This window comes from Agelaius phoeniceus, chromosome 3, assembly GCF_051311805.1.
Source record: "Agelaius phoeniceus isolate bAgePho1 chromosome 3, bAgePho1.hap1, whole genome shotgun sequence".
Lineage (NCBI taxonomy): Eukaryota > Metazoa > Chordata > Aves > Passeriformes > Icteridae > Agelaius > Agelaius phoeniceus.
The window spans coordinates 92,068,797-92,095,365 of record NC_135267.1 but is presented as its reverse complement, the minus strand read 5'-3'; the positions used below and the strand labels follow the sequence as shown (position 1 = coordinate 92,095,365).

The following is a 26,569-nucleotide window of genomic DNA, read 5'->3' as shown; positions in this document are numbered from 1 at the left end:
ATTTATATCTTCTCTATAAATTTAGAAATAAATCTGTATTTCACTTCTGTTTCCTGGGTACTTTTTTGTCTTGAGATAAGGCTTCTATATGTGAAATACTTCATAGCAATAGTTACTTACTAGCAATTTTGGCAATAAAGGCATTGTGTTCACTGTTGTATGATGGGGATCAGGAATAATTTTTAAGGTGCTGAATCATGTCTGAGGGTATCTACCTCTTGTTACATATGTATAGTATTCTTTTCAGCTTCCCATGCAGAACTTGTCTGAGGAAGTAAACTAGGGAATTGAATACTTTATGATGTCATTATTGTAAAGCCTAAAGAATGAATAACACTTCTGGGGCAGTAGGTTATGGTTTTTATAGACCATTTCTTTGCAATTGTATATTACCTGAATAAAAGCAGAATGGAAATTGTGAAAACAATGCTTTATTCCAGGTGAGCAATTCTTTTATTGTATATTCTTTTATGCTCCAGTTTCTAGATGTGGAAAACATTAGAGGAACCTACAGTAAATACTGCTTTCCCTATTTTTCAGCTTTGTGGTCATTGCTTTTTTTCTCCATTGATTTTCAGAATTGCAGAAGAAAAGTAATTTTTTCATCTGATTGAGACATCAATTTTGGCTGTCAGTAAAATAATAATCACATAAAAGCCCTGCTCATTCTAGTTTTGAGAGAGTAATTTCAAAATCTCCAGGCCCTATCTCTATGGCTTGTAACACTTCCCAGTTTTAAAATGCTGCACTGCAAAGTTGGATATTTTGCCTCTGGCTACTGACTTTGACACGGATAACCAGAGGTCAAAGTTTGTGTGCATGCTTTCTATGCTTTCTGCTGCAACACAATTTCTTCTTTTATAACCAGAAGTGAAATCTCATTTCAGTACCTTACTGTTCCTGAACTTTTCCTTTAAACACTGTATGTGTAGGGAAATAAGTTCCCAAATAAAATGAATGGTATCCTTGGACTTTGAGAGGTAAAATGCATCTTCAAGGTTTTCTGTTTTCACAGTGCTACCAGTCTTCTTTCACTTCTTCCTTTCCCCTCCCTGGGCTGTAAGCATTTCTCTCTCAAATAATCTACAGTACACAGCAAAAATTTCTTTTTCTCAGATATGTTGTAGATACCGGAGGGAAGATACATTGTCCTTGTATTTAATTCCTTCTTTTCAGCATTTTCATGTGCAGATTCACAGGTTGGAATACAGAGACAACCACATCCTCAGTGCAGTATTATAACAAAATTTCCTGAAAAAGACAAGATTATGTTACAAGCAAAAAACCCAGACCATCGAAAACCTCCCTTGCAGTTGTGTTAGAGGAAATGTTCTGTACAAATGTCTCATTTGAAAAAGATCAATAATATGGTGTTGTGATGGACTAGAGAAAGATGCCATGCAGTGTTTCTCAATATTAACAACTAAATTACAATTGTGTTGGAACCGAACCAGACAATTTATGCCAGGGGCTTGACTTGAATACCTAAGACTTTTGCTTTCTTGGCCCAGTGCCCACTTGTCAGTCATGCTTAATTTCAGTTGTTATGAGACACATTTCAGAACATTCTATACAGCTATATTTGGACTTGATCTATCCTTTGCCAACAATAACACTGCTCTGTATTTACTCCAGCAATTCCATGGAGAAGGCAATAATCAATGAACATGTAGGATTGCCAACACCAGCTGCTCAAAAATCATGAGATTGGGTTTAAAAACTTGTCAGTTTATTAATATTTTAGTACATGTCACGTTTTACTACTTCTCTGTCATGCCTCAGGCTATAAGGAACATGCATAGATCAAAGTCACCTTTCACTTGATGAGTTTTAGTAACAATTTTCATAAGTAATAAATGTTGAAAGTTGGAAATTTCTGTGTTGTAATGTGCTGAAGATATAAACTGTTGGAACTCAACCCTCAAATTAGGGCAGAGCGATCTCTGGGTACGTGCTGAGGCAATACTCTTTGATAGAATGCAGTGAATTCATGCTGTTCAGGAAGAAGCAGGAATAACAGAAGTTTTTCCACCAGAGGATCCCTGTTTCCTACTAATTCACCAGCTGGTGCCTTCAAGTAGCAGTACTTTACACCTAAGCATCCTTGTGAGAGCACTAGATACATCTTGTGAAGTCTTTTGGTTGTGTTTTAGCTAAGAATGTGTCTAAGATGAAGAGCCAAGGGTCATCTCCTGGGTTGCTCCTGGACAGAGTTTTCCATGGTGAGGAAACTCGTATAGCCTTTGGCTGAGTCTCTAGACTTAGTGAATAGGAGACCAGGACCTTGCAGTGTGTCTGCCATGGCCACTCAGACAAGATACAGTCTAAGAAAAGTCTGGACCTGCAACTCTGGTGAAATGTCTGCAGTTCTGTGGATATATACATGTAAACCAAAAGTTGTCCACTGTGTTAGAGAGGAAAAATTGAAATATAAGGAGCAAAACCAGACATTTTCTCCAGATGTATTCAGCAGAGAAGCTTTAATCAGAAATATGCTTTTGGAGTGAACCTCCAGGTCATCCTGTGCTTAGGTTTGTATCCCTGAGCAGGCTTGGAGCTCACAAATGGGATAGCATTTTGGATGAATCTGGGCTTCATGGCTGACGGTGAGATGCACTTAAGTAACACAATATACTTCAGATGGTGTGGGTATCAGATTCTCTGCATCATCTCTTTCATTCTGCACATCACTCCTCTTCTGTCCACTCCTTCCTGGAGTATTTTTGGAGTAGAGTTACTCCTGTAAATACAGCTAGTAAATTGTGGAAGATGGGATGCAAGGATGGATTTTCTAGATCCCAATACCTGCCTAGAATGCCTTTCACAGCTTCTACCTTATAAGCTCTTCTTCCAAGTACTGCTGTGGGATAAAGCCATTCAGAGCTGGCTGAGCTATCACTATACTCAGGCAAAACATCTTGGTTTTTTGACTGATTGTCAGCAGGCTGTATTCTAAGGGGTTTCGATTTGACTATTCACAAAAAAAAAAGACATGTTTAAGTTGAGTAATACCAATGTCAGTTGTCTGGTTGCTTGAGAAATCTTTCTTATAGAAAACATTCTTTATTAATTAATCATTTAGCATATCAGATATAACATAAAAATTAATTTCTGCCATGAGATCAGTGTCTCCTACATTGAAAATCATGCACAGTTTTGATGACATTTATTTTTGAGATTTGTATTCTGCCAGCAGCAGTAACCATTACTCCATGATATCTTTCAGCTGACAGTCTCCTAATTGTCTTTCCTGCAGCATCCTGTAGTCTCATTCTGTAAGCATGTTCCATTTATGGATCAGTCTCTTCAGATGGTAGTGTAACTCCTGTTTCAGGAAGTCTTGAAGGAGTTTTGATGTGTCTCCCCTTTGCCTTGCCGCATGATCAATGATGGCTTTCTTTTGTAAATATTCTGTCTGCTGTTGTATACCTGTCTGTTCTTTCTTACTGCCATCAACAGGGGGATACTGTAAAACTGGGAGTACAAGCAGATGAAAGAACCATCTAGCTCCTTATCACAGCATTTCCCTGCATAGGAGAAAGAAGTTCAGAAGATCAGGTTACAGCGTGGGAGAGCACTGGTAAAGTCCCCTATGAGGGGAAGAGGGAAGCTCAGTAACAGCTCTGCTGGGAAGAGGACTGAAGTGTGCTGGAGTGAGTAGAGTAACAGCAGGGAAAGCTGAAAGGAACTGTTCCTGAGCCAAGTCCTTGCACACATTAAAGGGTTGCAGAAATAGGGAGCCCTCCAAGTAAATGCTGCTAGCAACATCTGCCTCTGCATTGTGCAGGAACTTTTCTTTGGCAGAACACACACAGCCTCGCAGAGCCTATAGATAGATTGGGGTTCTTCATACTGTGCTGTGCATCTCTATTTATAGATTCCTCCCAAGGAAGACATGACCTGTGTGAGTGCAGGTGTCTGTAGGTGGATGGAAGCACTTGCTGACCACACAACATCTGAGTGAAAATTTTGTTGGAAATGTGTCTTTTGACAATATCCTCCTTCTTAAAGATTTTTCACAGTAAATTTTGCTGAACCATATCTGGCTCCCTTGTCTTGCGTAGGTTCTGTGATGGCAATTGCTCACAGAGAGTTTCATTTGGCTCAATATGTAGCAGCCTAGGCTTTTAAAATGGGAAAATCTGAGTTCTGTTTTCACAGGGAATATCAGAGCTTGCAGTACCATTGGTGGGGCAGGCATGTTCTTTTTAGAGTGCTGTATCCTATTCTACAGCCCGAGGGAGCTGAAAAGGAGTGGTGAGGAGGTGTAGAAATAGAGATTTGGCACCATGATTTTACATGCTTTATGCTTTACATACTCTTGATTGTTTCCCCTTCTGACAGTTCTCTTTTGCAGATTTTGCAGTGTGGATCTGATGTGATTATGCTTTCCTGAAGGATTCCCCATCTCCTTTAGGCTACGGCTTGTTGCTCACTGTTCAAAGGGAGAAGGGAAATGCTTCTATGCATCCTCAGAATTGCTGGAGGCACCACTTTGACTCCATTAAACTGCTTGTCCTAGATCCAGTTGCCACCAAACAGACAGTGTGAGATTATTATAATTTGAACCTACAAACTCAAGCTTCTTAGCACTTGCTAAACACTTGCCTTGTAATGCAGAGATTACACTAACATAATAGGAACCCAATTGCTACAAGTTCTGTCTTTGCTTTCACAGGTTATTAAATTAATAGAACCATGTTAGGAGAGCTTCAGGGAGAAATGAATTGAGGTGAGCTCAGCTATTTGGAGCATGGTGCTAATAACCAAGATTGTGGGTTTGATCTCTGTGCAAGCCATTCACTTAGCAGTTGGACTTCATGATTAATGTGGGTCCCTTCCAACTCAGTATTTTCTGTGATTTGGTGATTTGGAGATCCACATGCTTGCCTTACAGGAAAGTTTCATGGGTAGAGACAAGGGAAAGAGTCTCCAAATGCTATTAAAAGCACTTTATTTAAGATCCCATATACTTCTAGTGTACTCTAAGGGCTGACATTGATTCACACATAAAGCAGTTTGAACTTCAGGACAATATCTATGTGTGTTCCCTTTTGTTCCTTTTTGGATGACTTCAGTCTTAAAGTTTAAAAAACTTTCTTAAAATAGATAAAAAAAAAAAAAGAAGAAACCATAAAATATGATTTGCACATTTCTTATATAAAGAGGAAACAAAAGACCTAGTCGAGAGTTTATGGATTACTTATGACTACTGGTAAATAAGTGCAGGTTTCTACAATGGACTTAATTTTTCCTCTGAACTGTAACATTCAAGCTAAATATCTTTTAATTCAGGTGAACTGTATCTCATTTGAGCAGAGGAAACTCTTGTGCTTATCTTCTTGCTCCAGTCTCCCAGAAAATTTGTTATTTCAGCTGAGCTTTTTTTTAATTCTCTTTTTGAAAAGCAAAAGAGTCAGTATTGCTTGTAGTAAATTCTTCTTTAAAATAGTAGGAGAAAATGAATAGGGATGTCACTTTGGAGGCCAAGATTTGGCCTCCAAAGTTAGAGATTTGAGCACAGGACCATTTGCTGCATATGTTACTGATAGCCTTGGAGCATGAGGAGTTGGCTGATATGGTGCTGGCCACAACTTCAGTCTGTGTCAGCAGCAGAAGATTGTGTTTATCTGTCATGATTAAAGGCAGTATAGGGGCTCTCCATGCTGACATGGCACGCTTTCATGGGAGTTTCCAGTGGTCATCTCTGAAAGAAAAGAATGTGATTTTTGGGGAGGTTTTAAGTCAAAGCCTTCTGTTGAATTCTGTGTGCATTTTGAATTGTTGCCTGCAGAATTCAGTCCCTGGGGCCCCTTAGTGTGGATGCCTCATGCTTTCTGGTAGTCATTAGCACTCCACAGAAACGGAAGCAACTTCTGAGTGGCACGAGACAGTGCCAGAGTCTCTCATTGTCCTCATCTGAGAGACTGCATCTGCACAGAGATACATTCAGAAAAGCTTTAGATGGAAATAGTAAATCATAAATGTTGGTGATACAAGTTGTTGTCACGGTGTGTGATCCAAAGAAATAGGTGAAAGCTTTTTCCTTAGCAAAGAAGGCAGGTATTAGTTGGCTTACACTTGCCATGTATGAGTGGTCTGGTGAATTGTTTTTTAGCATAGGTCCTTGAGGGACAGGATGCTCGACTTAAATATGAATATACTTATAGCAATGAAGGTAGGAGAGCAAAGAACAGGCAGGATGAGATGGCAGATATGTGGACTGGCACTGTGCTTTAGTGCAGCACAGAAGGCTGCAAGTGTGGCAAGCAGCAGAAAAAAAATGGGGTAGCTAGGAAAAGGGTAAAAACCAAAAGGTGAAGAAAAAGGGATGGAAAGTGAGTCACTTAGAAAGGACTTGATTGCATAGAGCTGTTTGCATTGCTTGGTTTAATATTTTTGACCTCTCCCTAGCCATCTGCTTTATTTCCTTTTTACATTAGTCTCCCACCTGCTTTCCATAATATTCCTGTAGTTGGCATGACAGTCCTGAACTCTTAATAAGGATAAGTCTCCAAACAGGGAACATAAATGTATTAAGTTGTCTTACCTATATTAAACTGGTTTCTTCAATACAGCAGTGAAAACCTAACAATTTCCAAGGCTGATAGTTGCTTTGAACATGACTATTACATGCTGGTGGAAGTGGATCAGCCACTGAAAGTGTTCTGTCCAAGCCTGGCCAGTTTGTTTTACAGGTTCTTGGTAGAAACATCAGTGTAAAGTAATCAACCAAAAAAAGCAAGGAGCTACAAATCTGCAACTGCAACATCCCACTGGTAATGCAGCTCTCAAGTCCATCCTGTTGGCAGAAGCAGGGGTGGCCAAAGGCTGATAGGTGACATTACTGCAGCATTGAGAAGGGATTTGAATGGCCTGTGGGATGTGAAGCACCAGGGTAAGACTCTGGACCAAGGATGGAATGAGGATGATTTAGAGTATTTTGTATTGCTTTGTAAAAGCTTTGGTTTGCATGACTGTTTTTTCCTACTATACATGACATTTATTGTGGAGGAGGAGAGAGCTTTTTATCCTGCACTGAGACAGAGAAATGCATGTATATTTATTCTAAGCTATCTAATCTGAAGTGCATTTCAAATGTGAATGAGAGTCTGTATGAAGAGAAGGCAAAGGTAGTAGCAGCCTTAGTCTGTGGATGTTAATGTTTAACCTTGATGCTTCTTGAGTGAGGATTAGTGAAAGCAGAAAGAGAAAGGTTGAAGAAAACAAGATAGAGATGCTGAAGATGAAGTCTGCTATAATGAGAGGAGCAGATGAGTTCATGGTCCTTGGTCTTGTGTTGAGGGCAACTTGGTATTTATATTCAAGACTTTGCCTTCCATAACCCAGATAACAAACAGATTTTCTAAAATAAAACAAAATTCATCTTAGGTAAATTACATTCACTGCTGGTTACCTGGCTCCCTTGAAGAAGATTTTTCCTTTCAGACATGCCTGGTTTTTAAGCCTCTTGAGTCAATGGAGAACAAAAGGCTGCTGTGACCTATAGGCTGAGTTTCTATCAGAACCAAAGAGGTAGAGCTCAAAGACACTGCACCCAAAGGCAGAGATACTCAAGGAATCCATATAAGTTTGAGGGCCATAAGCAAGAATCTCTGGCAGGAGGCCAGATCTGTATTTATTTTAATTTAAGTAATTTTGTTAGTGATGCCTTTCTTTTCTGTTACCCTCTGCATGACTGTACTTAGTGAATACATTGTTGGGATTGTTTTCCTCTTTTAATCTTGAATGGCATGTGTATAATAGAATCCTTTTATAGCATTGAGGATTCAAGATGCTATCTTAATAAATGGCCCCAATTTTACTAATTCATAACATCTTATCAAATGTCATCAAGTTCAAATATTAAACCCTAATGACAGAAGTCCCCATTAGGCACTGTGATGTCTTGGCACAGCCAATGCAGCTGTCAAGGCCTATAGCAACAGAGAGAGAGAGAGAGAAAACACTGTCTTCCAAGTGCTGTGTTCTCTGTGAGGCTCTCTAAATTGAGGAGAAAAAAATGTATGTCAACACTTAGTACTTAACAGTATATCAGGCTCACTAGATAAGCTACACTTGTGCTACAGAGAAATGCCATCTTGCCTGCTTGTGCTGTTACGTGCTTTAATTTGTGTTTCAGTATTGAATTGTAGGGTTTTGGGAGCAGCACTGTAGTTTCTGATCTGTAGCTGTCAAGTTCTTAGTACAACTGGTCCTCTCTGTGGCTTCTGCTTACTACAATATTGGTAAAAAAGCAGTGCAAAAAATATAAAAGCAGAGTGACGTATTTCTGAAGTGCAAGGGTAAGAATTCCAATATCGAAGTTCTAGATTTCCTAGATTTTCATGATCCTCTTTAGTGTTTCCTTTTTTTAATAGTTGTTGAAAAAAAAAATGTATAAAATGTTCCCCAAGGCAGAAAGAATCAATCTTCTTTTGGAGGATTCTATGCATTTACAGTTGTATCACAAATTGATGGAAGGTGCAAGTGCTGAGCATGTCTGCAAAACAGTAACTGTATTTAAACATTAAAAAAAACCCCTTCTTCTTCCAAATATTTTAGTAGTCCTTTTAGGAAAAACACTTCAAAAATACTTCTATGAGTATGTGGACATCTGCTTTATTTCTTCTGCTTCTTCTCTGTCTGATTTTATGTAAAATATTTAAAACTAATAAATAACAGAACTAAAAATGCTCTTGATTTCCAAATAAAAAGTCTGTTCATTCTCATAATAATGCAGCGGATTGATACCAGAATAGTTTATAATTCAGTGATCTCTTAAAATATTAAGCTTTTTTTTTTTTCAAGAACATTAGTTTTGAAGTACTTTTTTTTATTTTTGGAAGTACTTTTGAAATGGCTGCATTTACAGCATCAACAGAGTATCTCAGATCCATTCACAATAATGCAAGGATTGCACTGCTGAAATTTCTGGTTGTGTTGACATTCCAGACTGAATACCATGTTGATGTTTGGGGTTGGTTTGGGTTGTTTTTGTTTTTTTAATATAAAAAAAAATCAGTAAACTCGAAACCAAATTCAATAAATTTTTCCAGATTCCTTTTTAAAAATAATCCCTGAGGAATAATGTATGTGTTACATGGCTGCTTTTCATTTTGTTTTGACAGTCCATAATTATGATAGATCTTCAGTTGCTGAAAAATACCCCTGTGGATGTTTAACTTTTTGCTTCAGACTTACTTCTGGATCAAATATTGAAATTTTATATTGATTAAAATTCCTGGGTTCTAAATGGTAAACTTCTGAGTAGCCGAAAATTGTTAAAGAAAAAGTTTTTGCAGTACCAATATGGATAGCCATAGAATTCAGTTGTTCATAAGAACACATTTTATAAACATTTGTGTTTTGACCACTAGTCCACGAAATATGGCAACAAGACCAGCAAATTTTATTACATTATTTTATCTAATTAATTCTGTATTCACATAAAACCCTCCACATTTATTATCTTTTCAAATTATAGAGTACATTTTTCATTACAGATAATCAGACAATATATAAAATTAAGGATCTGTGAAATGATAAACCTTTGCATTTGTAAAGAATAAAGGACTCTAAAATGTGTAGTTCCAAACATTTCTATTTTATTAATTTGACCAAAGATTTATATTCTTCTTCTTCTGTGGCTCTTAACATTTATTGTCAAGCAGATTGCCAGTCTTGATTTCTCACTGCAGCTTGTTGATGCCTAACCTGTCTGTTGTCTGAAACACACTCCCTAATTTGTGTTGCACTTTTTTACAGTGAAACCAGTGTTTTGTTGTTCCTCTATGTGGGCTGGGACAGCTTTTCAGCTACTGGAAGCTGTTACAGCTCTAGCAAAGCTGGAAGACTTTTCACACTGAGTCTCTGTATTTTAAACAGGTATCTGTTTTATATAGCAATTTTAATTATCATCACATATCCTGACCTGCATATTTGCCTTTACAAACAAAAAACAGAAAATGAGAGCCGGTTTCCCTTTTTTTTTTTTAATCAGTGAAAACTTTCTTATAAAGCAGTATCTTTTTTTGCTATGCACAGCTTCTTTAACTTTTCAGCAAGTGTCTCCTTAGTAGCTCATCTGAAATAATAATTCTAAAAACTTCAAGTGATCCTGAACTTCTTAGGTGAGTTAAAATTCAGAGCATAGCAGACCTTGTTCGTTGTGCTGGTTCCCAGGAAACTGACAGGGTTTGGCTGCTGAATTGAGCTGGCTCTGTGTGCATGTGTCCACTTCCTGGAGGGTGTTCAGATCTGATAACATTTTTGTAGTTGTTACCCAAAAGGGAAGAGACCAGTGTTTTGAACCCATGAGGTGATGTGGTGTGTTGTAACAATGAGGACTTCAGTTTTCCTTTGGAATAGGAACATCAATTCCTTTACAGGCATGAATTGAATACATTATATGAAAAAACTGTGCCTTTTCTTTTAAATACATGGATATCAAGATAGGAACTGTACCTGTTAAAATCACCAGGATTTTAATCTTTCTCAAACTTGCTGCTATGCACACCAGTACAAGCCACTGTACAATAAGAATATCACTTTTTATATGGCTCATCCCTATGCTGATAAGACTGTTTAATATCATCAGTCAACCAAACTAATTTTTTTCAATATTGTTTTCAAGCTTTACATCAAGGGAAAGGATAATCTTCCATTCATTGTGTGTGATATTTGGCATGATGGTTCATGTAAAACTTTAGAAGGAAAATACCCTAGAGAGCTTTCCATTTCAGGGACTTCATTAATGATCAAGTACTTTTAAGTGACACACAGTACCTTGAAGGATTACAGCCAATATATAGTTTCCAATAAATCAGTCCTAGGGTTTGAACCTAGTATATAATGGATGATTTACCTTGGCAGTTCAAAAGTCATTGACATTGGTTTCCATTTTAGATGAACCAAAATGCTGGATCACAATTGTACAAGCTGTCTTCATATTTTTTTACTCTATTCATGTTTCATTTAATTTGTTTCAGATGTGAATGTTTCCAAGAGAAACTGCCCATCAAGTCTTTTATTGTATAGGGTTCAAACATAGAGAGATTAGAGATGAGCCAGCTTTCCTTCACTTGGCTTTTGGCTTTGAAATGCTGCACTTTGAAATAGAGTGCTGCACCCCCTGTCTGCATAAACATGGTTTCCAGAATATTTTATAAAACAGTTTTAACTGTTTTAAAATTGACTATGCATGTTTTGACTACGCATATAATTCATATTTTGTAAAGTTTCACTAAACAACCACTGGTCTGTTGAAAGTAAGATGACATATATTTCTAGAAGTCAGGCATCCTAATTACCCTATAAAATTCTGATTTAAGGCTACCATGAATATTACTTTATTTCAACTTGGTTTGTAAGGAAAATAAAGTCTACACACTGATAACCATACAACAATAAAAAGAGAAAGGGAAAAAACTAACCCAAAAAACCCACAAACAAACAAACACCAAAAAACCCACTGCAGGATCTCTCCTTTGTGGGCTTATATACAGCAGTTTGAAAATATTTTATTATAACTCAAATTAAAAAAGAACATTAGGTCATTCTGTTCACATTTTGCCATATAAAAATTGAACACAAACTGTTCAAAAAAACATAGTATGACTTAAGATAATCTCCACAGACTTATTCCTTTACACAGTTATTTTCATTAGATTTATGTTTTTACACTGGGAAAAGATTCTTCATCTAAAAAAACACTTCATAAAGGATGAAACATTTTGTTTGTATACCATATATAGCCTGGATCATTGAAAACTTCCTGTCCTTAATTGCTTATGCAAAAATGATTCATGGTGCAAATTGGTATTCACAAGTTATTATGTGCATTAATTTATGTTTTTCCTTTGTACAGGCATCTAAAGATTAGATTTATAGGTGGTGCTGAAAGCCGTTTTTTTAAAATCAAGATTGCAACATACTTTATATTCACATTCCGTATGGATTTGAGGTTATTGTCATCATGATGATGGTTTGGGCTTTTTGTGGAGGAGGGTTCTATCTTAGAGCATTGGTTTGGTTAAATACAACACGTGGACAAAAGACAAAATAAGTTTTAAGGAGTTTTGTGACAAACAGTATTTTTCCCAAGCATTCAAAACAGCATATGAAAATATGTAGGGCTAAGTTCTTAGGTGGGGTCTTGAATCTATTTTAGCTAAAAAATTAAAAAAAAAATTGGAGCAATATAGAAAAAAAAATAGCAGTTTTATACTTAGAAATGGTTTTGATTTTTTCAAAATAACTTTTCATTAGAAGATGCAAATGTCATTTTCTTCAACATCTATGTTTGGATTAAAGTCTGAAATTTTAATTTTGTCAGGGAGGAAATTTTTTGTGAGGAATAAAAAACCCCAAACATTTCAACTGACTATAATATATAATATATGCAGGATATATATAGGTACACATGCAGGAATACAGAGCCAGCAGCTCCACGGCTGTAAAACATCTAAGTGTCTCTGAAGTCACAACTTGCCTAACTAACATCAGCTGTGAATCTCACCTAAGAAGGAATTTTTGCTGATCTCACATTCACCTCTCTGTGGATTGCTGGAGCAGGTTTCTGAGCAACATGATTTTGATAGAAAAGGCATAAATATATAATAGTGTAGGGAACTACAGAGCTAACCTTTGAACACACTAGTGGCAAGAAACAGAGGTATGGTTGTAACAGCACTCAACAATGGAGTCTTGAAGGGAAAGTCAAGCTAGTCTGTAGGAAGGCTACTAAAATTCTCTCCAGGTCTTCAGAAAAATTGTGATTGCAATGTAAAGACTACTTAAGACTAAGACCACTTAAAATAATAATGACTCTTTGCGGTCTCAGGGAAGAACCTTCAATATACTGGTTACTGGTCAATGTGGCAGGTTTATTTGCATGAGCAATTCCAGGGATGTGTTTTCTAGGTGGTACTCATTTCACTTCTAAAGCCTTTCACAGTTACTTATATAAAAGAGAAAAGATGCCTCTACAGCACAGTAAGAGTAAACGCAGTATTTTCAGGCAAGCACACGAATTTCAGCTGTGCTGATGACTCTGAACTTCCATGTTAGCATGAAAGCTCCCTGTTGATGTTTATTGGTACCCAAATTTATAAAGCTGTACCTTGATGTATTTTAGTATCTAACTGCACATTTCTATATAGCAGCACTTCAGAATTATACTGAACAATGCTATTAAGCAGTACTACACAAGAAATGTAGTGAACTATATTTCAGAACCTAACTTGATTCATTTTCATTTTCTAGTAATGTTGGAGAATACACCATTTTGCCAAGTGCAACTCACACTTCTGTATTTTACTTTCTTTGGTATGCTCTGGGCTTTTTACAGTTGTTTTTAAAACTTCCATTGAGGTATATTCTTCAGTAAGGATTGCAGAATTTAAGATGATGAAGAGTCCCATCTGACAGGGAGCAGGTACTCTTGTTTTCCAGTGCTTGCTCCAGGCTATTTCAAATGATGGAATCTTAAAATTTGTCTTAAGAGAACTCTCACTATGATATCTATGTTTAAGATATGTGGGGCAGGGAGGAGTTCAGGGAGGGAAAATCTATGCTTATAAGAATGTAACTTCAGGTGGATGGAGTTGAGCTGAATGTATATAAAATTTGGAGAGCTCCCCCACTAACCTACCAGGAAATATATATATATCAATCCCTGATTTCTTATGCTGATCTTTGTAAAATACAATACTTGCTTCTACTTACAGCTTGCTTCCAGAGAAAAAATTAATTGTGACCTAAAGAAGTCCTTGCTTACAACATTCAGAGATTCACTTCCTGCACTTCTTTGTGAACTCTCAAATTCAGAGAAATGCCACTGACTTCACTGGGTTTACAGAAGATTTGTGTGCTTCCTCAAAGATCAGAATCAGGCCTCAAGGTTTTTTTCTGTCCTACAGACCTATATTCTTCATCTTTCCTGAGTCACAGAACCAGCTCTACTTTGTTGCAAAGCACAAAAGTAGCAGTGATTCTCCTTCAGCAGATAATTTGGTTATCTGAGTTAAAAGTGGAGATAGCTTCTTGCCTGAAGTATCAATGCCTCTGTGAAGCCTTTAGATACTGGAATATTTGAAAAACTTCTGCTACACATTGCTTAGAACGGTTTAGGATATAATTATAGGAATGACGGATCTCAGCGTTACGCCCATTTTTTGTTCTGCTTTTTTTGTGGGAAGGCAAACTGAACACCAAACTGGTCTGGTTGAGGACTTCTGAATCCTCTTTGGTTAATTTTGTTCTCTCAAATTTGAAACATCACTCCCTCTCCGTGCAAGGTACTCAAGGCAGATGGACATCCTTCCTGTCTGAATGGTGACGGGCTTTCTCCGGGCTGGTGAGAATGTTGTTCCACAGGACCATCCAGTCAAAGAGGACACGCGAAGGGACCTTCCACCGTTCTCTTCTAAGACAAAGCTTAGCAAGGAAGTACAACAGAATGCAAGTTGGGTCAATTTAAGAATTCAGCAGAGAGGCTTCTACTGTACCTAGCAGATCGGAACTTGAGCTCATGGTAGCACTGCACAAAGCTGTGATAAATGAAAGTGATTGGCAGGGCTAATAAAACGATGCCACTAACCACGCAGATTCCTCCAAGAATCCTTCCTGGGACAGTGATGGGACACATGTCACCGTAACCAACTGTGGTCATTGAGATGATCACCCACCAACAAGCAGCAGGAATGCTGGCATAATCCTTATTCTTTGTTCCCAAGTCCAGCCCATTTTCAAGAAGCTGTGAAAGTGCACTGAAAATTGCCATAGCAACACAGATAAAGACAAGTAGCATCACCATCTCTCTGTAACAACGCTTCAGAGTCAGACCAAGTGTTTGAAGGCCAATGAAATGACGGGCCAGTTTAATCACCCAAAAGATTCTCATCATTCTTAAAACCCTCAAGGTGACTCCAGCCCTCTGAAGCTGTGAATTTTCCCCTGTGAAAACTGTCATTAGAACAGAGATGTAGTAAGGAGTAATTGCCAGCAAATCAATGATGTTGAGAGGTCTTCTGACAAACTCACACTTGTTTTTGGAGACGATGAACCTCACAATGCATTCTGCAGTGAACCAGCCTATGCAGATAGCTTCAATTATCCTGCCAAAAGAAACAAAGGACAGCATTTATTCTCTGTGCAAAGTCTTCAGGGGATGTTTGGTTTGTTCACAGATATTACCAAAGTGACACATAGACTTTCACAGACAACAAACAGAAAGCCATGCCATCCTTATCCTGAACCTGCCACTAGATTTCAGCAATCAACCTGAGGATCTAGTGAAAGTTTAAACTGATAATTGCTAAGAACTCACTCACTGATCATTTTCTTTGAATTATGGATTGCTACTAGTCATAGTACTGGGCAAATATGCCCACAAACACTGGAATCCTACAGGAAATTATAGGACATCAATGCCAATGTGTAACCTTATCTAGAGCAGCTGGGTTTGGATTGGGGTTTTATTGTTGTTGTTGTTGTTGATTGAGTTTTGGGGGATTTTTTTTTTTAATTTTTCTAATTCTGTGAGGCCTGATCCACTTGGGAATGCCAAGGGTTGTAGATCAGTGAACTGTCTGGATATGAACAGTAATGTATAGAACCAGACTGCTAAACTAAAATGGAAGTGCAGATGGAACAGGCAGAAATAAGTATTTGCATTGGATGATTCATGCATATTAGTTCTTTAGGAACCAACCTAAACCAGCCTATCTGATGTGCATCCCAAACAGGGGCTTACCTACATCCAGACCTTTATAGGTATTGCCACTATACAGAAGGTATTTTATTTTTCAGTATTGCATCCATAAACTACTAAGCTTGTGTCCTCCCATTTACCACTATGCTTTGCATTACTGAATTTTCTCTTTTGCTGTAAATGTAAGTCCACCTAAACTACATTGCAGCAAAAATGTCAAGGTAAACAGATGTTAAGGTAATAGGCAAGATCCTCTTCTTGCCAAATGCAGAAGAAATCCTGGAAGAGGATTTCAGTATGTTCTTAAGTATTTTCAAGTCCCAGTGCATTGAATGAGACTTGAGAATATCTCAACTTGAAACCAGTGGAAGGTAGAAACAGAAGAAAAAAATTTTGCTCAAATATTATTTAGTAACTGTTGTGCATGTGGTCACAAATCTCCCTAAGACTTCAGACTGTGCTCACTTTTTTAATACATGAGGACATGGAAGCTAACCTTCCCCTCATTTCTCCATTTATCTTTTTAACCAACAGTTTAAGCAAAGAAAAAGCTCATCACTGATGCCTTCTCTTATCAGCAGCTCTGAAACCAAACTGGTGTGAGATCAGAGATTGAAAAATACTGCCAGGAAATACAACCAGAGTTTTTTGCTACTGCAAGGACTCTAACAAGGTAGTGTCTGTTGAAACATTTTGATTTGCAAGTGAAAATCCAACTGTCATTTCAAACCTAGAATTTTTCTTCCCTAACCCATCTGCATAATTTCTAACCAGTTCTGAAATCTATTGTTATTAATAAGATCGTGGCCTGTTAGAAAGACAGTATTCTTCTCTAACTGATGTAATTATAGACCCTTTAAACTAACTTTTTCATAGACATTTTACACACTAAAATTTTGTTTATTTTTCATTAATTTTTAAAATTAATTCTCTTTAATTTTAAGCTAAAATTGGAAGAAACAGTAACAGTCACTTGATGTAAAGTCATAAGGTACATTGTTATTTTAGCCACAGTAAATTTAAATGAACATAAATTAATTACTTAAATATTTAGTCACATAAAATTGGACCATATTTTTCTTTTTTTTTACAAATAACAATGAAAGTTCTGTAAGCAAATGGTCTTTCTTCATAAAGGGCTTTGAGAACACTAGTTCATGTTAGCACCTTTTGATGGAAAGACTTTTGAAATTCAAAACCAGTTTGCTCTTAAGAATTAGGTGTTCTCTTAAAAATTAGGCTTTTTGAAACTTCCTTTATGTTAGAAAAAAAAAAAATCAAGGAAAAAAGCTTAATGGGTAAGTTTTCTTAAATCCTTTTTTACTTATGGTGAGGAAATCCCTAAGATTTCCCCAGTATAATCAAAGAGCAAGATCGTGGTAATGGACAAACTGATGATGTCCAAATGTACTTATATGTTGTCTAGTTGAGATCTCATGAAACCATTAAAAGAGAATAGAAAGTTGCAGTCAGGAATATTCAACAATTCCAACAGACTATTCCTTTGCATTTTATGAGATTTCTCTGGTAGTGTTGTCTGTCTCCTAAGACATGAAGCATTTAAATGAAAAAGAAATTTGTTATTATACAATTTAAAGCTTTTTCACTTGCTATTTCCTCCTGATGCCCTGATAACGTCAGAAATGTGACTCTTCCATTTTGCCACCCCTTAGACAGGTTATCTCTGGATTGAGATTTAAGGAAGTTAGGTTCTGATTGTTCTGATACAGTAGAAATTTTCTTCATGAATCAATATCGATTCAGTGGTCATATAACTTTGGGGAATAGTTGTACAAGTAAAAGTCCATGAAATATGATCAATCCATTCTTTACTCTGGCAGTTCCTGGGACAAGAAATGCTTTAAATCAGTTATACTTCAGTAAGAAGGACTGAAGAAGTATTTTCTTGTGGAACAGATTTGAAGCAAGCTAAGGAACATCATTGGTGCAAAAATGACAAAGCGAGATCAAGGCAGTGGGGGATACATTAATGCCATTCCATTTTAGTTTGCACTTCCACTTCTCCATTTTGCATCCATCCTTCTTTCCCCTGGCTGGGGAGAAGATAATGAAGAAGGGTGTCCCTTATTTTTTTCCTTCCTCTATTACTTTTCAGCCATCAGTGAAACATTTTTCATTTTTCCTCTCTTGTCACTCCTTTTTTGCCTATGTAGATGGATTTTGGCAGTACTGGTGAATCATACAAAAATGAGTGCTTTGGTGAGAAAAACTAGAAACCTCTGGCATGTTGGGAAATCTGGAGTGCTACATCCTACATTTCCACTTACAGATCAAGTCTCCCTCTCCTTGCAGTGACTTATCTTTATAGTTAACCTTATCAGTGGATAAATAACATCTAATAAGGAAAGCAATTTTAACAGTTAGTCCTTAAGAGAACTTAACAGAGTATGAAGTTAAAGCCAAATAAAAGGCATATACTCAGAAGACCAAAGTACCTGTATTTTTCATAATCAGTTCTTTAAATATTTTCTGCATATTCACAGGACAGACTGCTTTTATTGCCTATGTTTGGAATAATGCTGTATTAAAATCTATAACTATATAATTAAATAGCCTTTATTTGGTAAAAATGTAGTACCTACTTTATAAACTTCCATAACAGTTTTTGGTTCATTGGGTTTTTCAGTTTTAAAATAGCTGGTATCCAAAAAGGAGAGGGGGAATCAAAAACAAAGCCATGAAGTATTTCCTTGAAGATTCCCCACAAATTTTATGAATAATCACAGAAAATACTAAGTCCTAATTTTTATTCAGTAACAGGCTATTCCTGCTCAAATTTACTGTTCATTTTCCCAGACAGAAGCACATAAAAGAGAGGTTTTCTCACAAAATTTTAAGCTGCTTGGTACTTAGCAGTCCTTCAAGATTGCTCTAATGAATCTTTTGTCCATAAACAGAAAATCAAGCCTTTGTAAGCCTCATTCCTACTGTAATCCCATCACTGTTCAGTTTTCTGTTCCATTTGATAACTTTCTCTCAGAATAAGCTACTTTATGTACAATGAGTTAAACCATTTCAGAAATAATCTTTTTCAATCACTAACAAATTTAGTTTGTTATTACTAAAAAAGAAAACTATGTTGTAACTATCTTAGAATTTCAACTTAGCAATATTCTTTGCCTCAGATTGCCAATTCATAGACTTTCAATATCCCCTGGTGAGTTGGCTGAAATCGAGCCAAAATATTCCTTAGTGGCATTATTATCTATTAAGCTTGTAAATAAAACATACACAGGAACAGGACACACGAGGAAAACAGATGATATGGTTAAAGACAGTATATGACAGGACTAAAGGCTGTCAGCACTGATTTGTTAAATTGTTGCTAAAGCCCATTTCCATGTAAAGCACATAAAACCGGCAAAATGTCCAAGCAGTAGCTAGAACGATCAAATTCCTGCTCAGGAAGACTCCTAAGTGATTTCAGCAAATGTTCGGAGTTTTTAAATTCTTTTGAAATCAAGGGCTTCCTTCTCACTACTAACTGTGGAGTAAAGGCCACAGAACAGCCAGTTTCCCTGAATTAAAAACCCTGCTGGCTTTTTTTTTCCCATTCTGCCCCTGCTTTGGTAGAAATTATATGTTGTCATGCATTAAACTCTAGTGCTTTGTGTGGGAGGCTGTAATGACCCATCACTCCTCAGGGAAGGGGCAAATCCCTTTCACAGCTTGAAGAGGAGACCTGGATACAAACATCTTGAGCCCTGAGATCCTCAGCATCTTTACCCTCTACGTTGAACATGACTGGTATCTAGCCCTGGTGAGTTTAAGGCTTGGCTGCACCCAGGCAGTGATGTACATCTGTTCTTTGTTTCACCTCTATTTTTCAAAGAACTGGTAAATTCAATAGAAGAATCCATGCCTGTGTTTTAACCTAGATCTTTGGTTCCATTCTTTACCTTCAGCCCACTGTTTTAACCTAAAACCAGCAAAAATGTTATCACATTTTTGTTTCTATCACATCAAGTTAGATCTTGTCCAGGAAAGGAGTTCTTACTGTTTTTTGAAGAGGTGTTAAACATGAACATTCAGGTGTTCTGAAATTCCACTACTATAAAGAAATAATATTTTTTGTATGTCTAAAACTCAGATGCAGTTTTTTAGGCTGATATTTTGCAAAGATTAAAAAAAGCCCACAGGCTCTTGATGAGAGATGCTGTTTGGAGAAACTACCGTGTTTATCTGCTTTTGCTTAAGAACACAGAAATCATGTAGGCTTGATAAGTCAGTGATTATTTCAGTACAAACCTAATCATGATTATCAAGTGGAAAGGGGACAACCATCTCTTCTTAGTGCTAACAAGCTACTCGTATTCAGCATTAGAAAAATAGTTTTAAGGCAGGTAGCTAGAACTGTGCTGGCAGTAAGTCAAGCAGCTTCAAGTGATTTCCTATTACAGGCTTGAGAAGCTCTCCCTAGAAGATTACACTCCCAATCAGTGTATGGACAGGTCCCTGAGCAGAGACTCACAGTATGCATCTGTTGGCACAGTTCAGAGGACAGCAAAGATGACTTGAAATTGCCAGAAGCAACAGAAGGCATTCCTGCTGTCTGCTCCTAAACTCTGCAAATCTAATGCAAATCTTTAGCTCTGATAAGTGGAACTTGCCAAGGCAGGGAACAGAGCAAAAATCTTAAAATGAAATAAATTTAATAACTCATCCCTCATCCTGAGAACAGGCCTGGGAAAGGCAATTCCTCTGCAATCAGGGAATTGTATTTCAGTGTCTGTACTATCTGTGAAACTCCGAGGTGAGATTTCCCATCCCTCTCTCCTTGAATAAAGCTTACTCCTGCACTTCTCTGTTGCCTTCTAAAGCATGTTATCCCAAAGGATCAGAAATAGCCATGGGCTGTTCATCCTTTGAGAGTGTGGTCACCATGAAAAGGCATAACAACATAGTGCTTTGTGAAAAAAAGTTTGGTGGATTTAATTCTTCTTCTGCTGAAAGGGTGTTCATACATGGAAAACAAATACACCTGGTGTCAGCTGGCAGCCCCAGTAGCCCTCACTGCAAACCTCATTTTTTGTAGATGCCAGAATTCGTGACCCCCTCACTTGCTGAGATGATGTCCAGGAAAGCTGAAGGCGCACTGCTGGTCAGCTGCTTTCAGCACAGCTGTCCAAAGCAGTTCTGGGAGTGGTTACCATGGGAGTCAGCCACAGAAATTGTCCATGTGGCACCTTTCTGACATAACACACTGAGGCAAGGGCAGGGAAGGACAGTCTCTCTTCTTATTGTAAGAGACTGAAAATATCAGAGTTGCTGGGTTTCCTGAGGTGTTCTCACCTCACCTCCGTGGCATATGCTGAGCTGAATAACCGACTACATCCAAATCTACAGATTAAGCATTTCTAGATTAGCCCACTCAATTTTCACTCCTAAAACTTCTCAAAATATGTTTTTTGAATAACGTGCAATTTTTGTACTAGTGATTACAGTGCCATGCAAGTCAAAACTCACTTCTGTACGGCAGTAAGATAACAATTCCTCTTGGGAAAAAAAATTAAATTTTTGTATTACTATGTTAGATAGAATTTCTTTATTTTGATGAGGAATGCTGCTTAATAAACAAATGACAGAATTTGGTTTCAAACTTTTAAATGTGTCAGAAACAAGTGGATAGATTTTTAAAAACCTTCTCACCTAAGAGGGATTGTATTGCCAGAGTATGGAATCCCAGAAACTTCCATAGGATTTCCGTGGTCAGGTTTTCAAATAAAACCATTTAGCTACTTAAATTTTGCAAACTATTTTTAAATGAAATAACTACAAAGTAATCATAAACACATAAGGGCAAATAAAGGGGGCATGTTAGGTCCAATGCTATGGCACACATCAGTAGTGTGGACAGCTCACTTAAAAGCAGCTGTAGCTAACACACTCTTTTCCAACTATAGCAGACTTTTCAGCAATGAAACAGCATGTGCAAAAGAGAGGAGTGGCTCCACTTTGGTGGTCACCTGTGGACAGAGGGGCACACATTTGTGTCTGTTTTCCATGTGTTTGCCATCAGACTGGGATAGGTTCCTGTGCAGTCAGTGCATGGTTTAGATGACCCAGTCTGTACTGGTGTTTATATGCGACAGACTTTTCTGACATTGGTAGAAACTTTTCAGCTGGTAGAAACTTTTCTATTTTTTGTTGCAATAACATGGAGTACTACAGCTAGTACAGAAGAAACTCACCCCATCATTGGTAGTCGTCCTGGTTCTAAAAGGAGCCTTCCCTGCCCTGGGAACTGTTTGTCTATACTGCACCTACAAGTACTTAGGACCTTATACTTCTAACACCTGGTGTACAAGATGCAATTGATCAGAAGAGTAAAATCAGGATCTTGAAGACAAAGGCACTATGAAAGAAAAATTACACATCCTATGCCATGTTCCTCTCCAAGCTGAACTCTTTCTTGCAAGAGAAAACTTGTGGTTGATTCCCACACCATGAAGACATGAACAAAGACATGACCTATGTGGTTAATGCTGTTGGAGTGTTGCATCTATTTTCCCATGCCTCTTGGGAGTATCTCAGCAATTTGCTGCTGTACAGAGGTCACCCACAGAAGCTCCTCTTTGAAATAACCTTGCTAAGCTTTTTAACTGGAACAGCCTTTAGGACCCTCTTTTGACATATCTGAATCTAAGCAGGAATCAACAGCTTCTCACACTGCATCTGCTTTCTTTTTGTTCATACAATTAATTCTTTGGCTCAACTACAATGAGAAATACAGGTGCAGTTTTCCATTAAGCTAATGGAAACTATGAAAATACTTTCCAAGGAATTAATCTGGCTACTAAGATATAATATATCACATTCCAATTAACTCTATGGTTAAAGATGATGATTTCATAATGACAAGGCTGCAATTTCACGGTAGTGCCCTTTTAGAAGAGGAGAAACTGAAAACTTTTTGTTGAATATCCTGTCTGTTTTTAAAAAAGGGAGAAGCTAGCAAATACCAGAAATGTTTACTTTTTTCTTTATATGTCAGTCTTATTTATGGGAGAAATTCTACCAGACTGGTCTCAATTTTGTTCTCTAGGGAACAGGGAAGAAGAAGGAGAGAGAGGGAACAGAAGAGTGCAAGAGTTGCATCAATGTAACTCTAATCTGAGGTCACAAGAAGATGGAAAAGGGTTTATTCTTACTAATAAAGCTCAGGATTGAGCCTTATACCCCATGCCCTGTTTTCTGCAACTGTTTTAAAGGAAATGTAAACATCTGTTACATTTATACACTGGGGTGTTTGAATGATGCATTTGCAAGGGATTGATGTACAGTTTGACCATCTCCTGTGTTCCCCACACAGAGAATCTGAGATGTAAAGGGAGGAGCGGGGGTAAGGCTGTTCCCACGTCCCGGATTTTACCGGAGCACAATCGTAACAGGCGCTGCATCTGCTCTAGCAGAAGGACCTGTACGAATACATGCAGATAACTTACAGGATTTGTTTTTTCCCAAAGGAAAAGACAAGGGAATTGCATTCTTTTGGGGGATTATTTTCCTTTTTTTTTTTTTTTTTTTTTTTCGCACAATCGTAAGGCATCAATTGATTTCCGGAGTGTCTGAAGTTCTCTGTGTGGTCCCGTGTCTCCTTAAAGGGGGCAATAAGAGCTCCAAGAGCCTTCACGGAGGGAGGCACCCTCCCTGCCAAGAGGAGCCGTATCCCGATGTCCCCGCTCCTCCAGCCTGCCCAGACCCGAGCCTGTCCCCGGCCCCAGCCCGTCCCCTGCGCTCGGGGCCGCGGGTGCCCGGCAGAGCCCAGGGGAGCCGGAGCTGCGGAGCAGCGCCACTGCCCCGGCACCCCGCCATCCCTCCCCGGGCCCCAGCTCAGGCCGGGCTGTCAGGGCGCGCAGACGATCTCCGCCGGTGGAGGCTACAGCCACGGACCGTCAAGACAAGGGGCAGGAAGGACACACTGGACGGGACACACGGGGACCGGACAGCGGGAAAATAAAGGATCCTCCTACCCTGAGGGCTCCCTCACTGACTCTGCTGTGTACCTGCTCTGCTCCTCCACGCTGCGATTCTCCGGCGCCCGCCACTCGGGCAGGGTGCTGGCGCACAGCACCACCATGGACACAATGACGAAGAGGATGGAGACGGTGGCCAGGACCTGGGCGGCCACGGAAGACGTGGGCTCCTCAAAAGTCCTCCTCATCCTCTCGAGCCACTTCCTGCCCTCGGCTCCGGGTGGCCGCCGGCCCTTGCCCTCGGGGCGGCCATTCGGCTCCTCCGCCGCGTAGTAGGTGCACGTCTCGGACATGCGGTCGTCGAGGCGGCGCTGGCAGCAGTAGTCGAGGTGGGAGCCCTCCAGCCCCCAGTAGATCATCTCGTTGTAGAAGGAGAGCTCGCACATGTGCGGCACGAAGCGCAGGTGGCCGTGCCGGACGTACAGCATGATGAAGCCGAAGGCCTCCGAGTGCCTGTCGAAGAAGTACTCGTTCCGCTCCCGGTCGTAGTCGTCGCACACCTCCAGAACGTCCTGCTCCGAGAGGCAGCCGTGCAGGCGGCTCACCCGGCGCAGCGGGAAATCCTTCAGCACCTCCCGGGAGAAGGAGTACCGGGTGCCCCCGACGTTCAACACCACCGAGGGACCGCGGCCAAAGTTCATGGCTTGGGCGGGACGGAGGAGGGGAACGGCGGGCAGAGCAGGGCAGGGCAGGGCGGCGAGGTGGGGGGCAGCGCGGGCGGCAGCGGCTGCCCCGGCTCCGGCTCTGCGCGCACCGCTGGCGGCTCCCGCTCGGCGACGGGGCGGGCAGCGGGCGGGGAGGGAGGCAGGGGGGGAGGGACAGCGGGAGAGACGCGGCCGCGGGCGCCCCGGCGGCCGCGCAGGAGCGCAGCGGGGCGATGCCGCTCGCAGGTGCGGGCGCGGCTCAGCGCCGGCGGGCGGGCGCCTCCGCGGGGCCCCGCCGGGGCGGGAGCGGGGCCGCGGCCGCGGGCATGGCGGGGCCGCGGAGCTCCGCGCCCGGCGCCGCTCCGCTGCGCTCCGCCGGTGCCGGCGGGCGGGCGGGCGAGCGAGGGGCGGTGCGGCGACGGCGGGGTGGGGACACGCCTCCTCCCCGCCCGCGCACACGGAGCGGAGCGGGACTCCCGCTGCCCGCCGCCCTCCGGGCACCCCTCCCGGCACGGGGTTTGGGCAGCGCCGGGGCCCGCCGGCCCCGCCGTCCGCCCCGCCAAGCGGCGCTGGCTCCAAGTTGTCCACTAAACGCAAGTAACACTTTGTGGGCGTTTTCCCCCGCTCAAGGAAAGCTCGAACTGAAGTGTGTGAGCACGATGCAGCTCGCTCCTTGTTCGCGGCAGCCGACGGCCAGCGCCTGTCTTTCCCAGCTCGTTTGTTTGCCCGCCGGGGCGCCGGGCGGTCGCGGTGCCCGGCAAGGGCAGGGCGGCGGCGGGCAGCTCTGGGCTCCCCTCCTCGTCACAGCCCGTCCGCCCCAGCCCTCCGCCGGGCACATCTGGATAGCGAGACTCTTTCTTCTCTTTTTCCTCCTCAAATAGTGCATGGACACCAGGAAGAGCCAAGTGCAATAGTCAGTCTTCTTCCCTGCTTCTGCCCATCCTGGTCTCTGCTCCCGCAGCGTCCTGTGTTCCTGTGTCCGGCACCTGTTCTCAAGATTAAAGCAATTATTAGGTGCTCCGACCCTGTCTGCACTCTAAAGCTTCAATTTCATTTGGCTGCATCAAGTACAGGGAGTTAATTTCCGCTACTGACGGTTTTTAAAATTCATTTTTTTAACCCGAGTATGACAGTTCTCCAAAGCGAGGTATTTTCTAGGCTCATTAACATCTGGAATATCTTGGGCTAAAAGCAGGCAAGACACAGTTCTCACTTTCAATGAGATGCTTCCAAGTTATCAGGAGAAAGGATAGCTAAGTATGTATTTTCCAAACCAATGCCAAAGATTTGTCACTCAGGTTTGTCTTTAAAAGGCATCCAGGTTAAACCAATGTTTTCCCATCTCCGTTTTGTCGCTCTAGACGTATGCATTTTATGGGTTGTTCTTGCTGCCAAGTTACTTTATCAGCTGAGATTTCTAAGGCGCATTTAGGCGTATCCAAATAAATAAATAGTCGTCTAATTGTGTAGTAAAAATTGAGGGTTTTTTTAAAAAATGAGAATGATATTAAGCGCTACTATTTTTAAGCCTATTTGTCATCTTCTAAAACATACTTCTAGAGAGACTGCAATAAATGTCCCCGTTGCCAGCGGGAGAATCCCGCGGTCTCTGGCTGTCCTACAGTGCCACCACGAGAGGGCGCGGTTAGTCGCCGTTCTCCGTTTGTTTCCCGGTTTTCCCGAGAAACCCACCCGAACTCCGAAATGCTGTCAAGTACGCGCACCAGCGTGTTCTGGCACCGTAAGGTCTTTTATGATGCCTGCTTAGTCATGCTGGTGTCTGTTTTCATATAGCTGGAAAGGTTTTTCCTTCCAGCAGCTGCGTTCATAGAACCATCAAATCATTTCCCCTGGAAAAGACCTTTAAGACATCGAGCCCAACCATTAACCCCACGCTGCCAAGTCCACCACTAAACCATGTCCCTAAGCACCACATCTACACATATTTTAAATGGCTCCAGGGATGGTGACTCAGCCACTTCCCTGGCACAGTTATAGTGTATTTTGCTATTTGTTAATGTTATAAGCAGCAAACACTAAACTTCGTCTCCCTTCTTTGATGTATGCCTTCTGTATTTCATTCTTTGAGGAACAATCACTAGAAAATCTGTTTAAAAAATTAAATAGCAAAACCTGACTCGAAGTCTGACAGTGCTAATGAGTTACCCAGGTGCTTTTGACTTTGCAATTTGTCAGCTTCCTGCTCCATATGT

At 40.3% G+C, this 26,569-nt stretch overlaps 1 protein-coding gene and 1 long non-coding RNA gene across 3 annotated transcripts; one reads left to right on the top strand and one right to left on the bottom strand.

The window, feature by feature from the left end:
• Positions 1–11,483: 11,483 nt before the first annotated feature.
• KCNG3 (potassium voltage-gated channel modifier subfamily G member 3) lies at positions 11,484–24,895 on the bottom strand. Of its 2 annotated transcripts, none has more exons than XM_054629529.2 (2): positions 23,743–24,895; positions 11,484–15,119 (listed from the first exon to the last, which is right to left on the bottom strand). In XM_054629529.2, exons 1-2 carry the CDS (start codon positions 24,351–24,353, stop codon positions 14,474–14,476), a joined length of 1,257 nt encoding a protein of 418 aa, XP_054485504.1. In that variant the 5' UTR covers positions 24,354–24,895; the 3' UTR covers positions 11,484–14,473. The 2 variants fall into 2 exon arrangements, with proteins under 2 accessions (XP_054485504.1, XP_054485503.1); XM_054629528.2 differs by having other exon boundaries at positions 23,710–24,889.
• Positions 15,117–20,533, top strand: LOC143693606 (uncharacterized). The gene is made up of 2 exons (XR_013181482.1): positions 15,117–15,797; positions 16,294–20,533. It is a non-coding gene; the product is annotated as an uncharacterized LOC143693606 (long non-coding RNA).
• Positions 24,896–26,569: the final 1,674 nt, after the last annotated feature.

Bases quoted from the DNA above. Each gene is read 5' to 3' on its own strand.
- KCNG3 (XM_054629528.2), bottom strand. From the start codon at position 24,353: ATGAACTTTGGCCGCGGTCCCTCGGTGGTGTTGAACGTCGGGGGCACC. The intron at 15,120-23,709 runs GTAGGAGGATCC...TTCTTTTGGCAG, and splicing joins TCAGTGAGGGAGCCCTCAGG to GATAATTGAAGCTATCTGCA.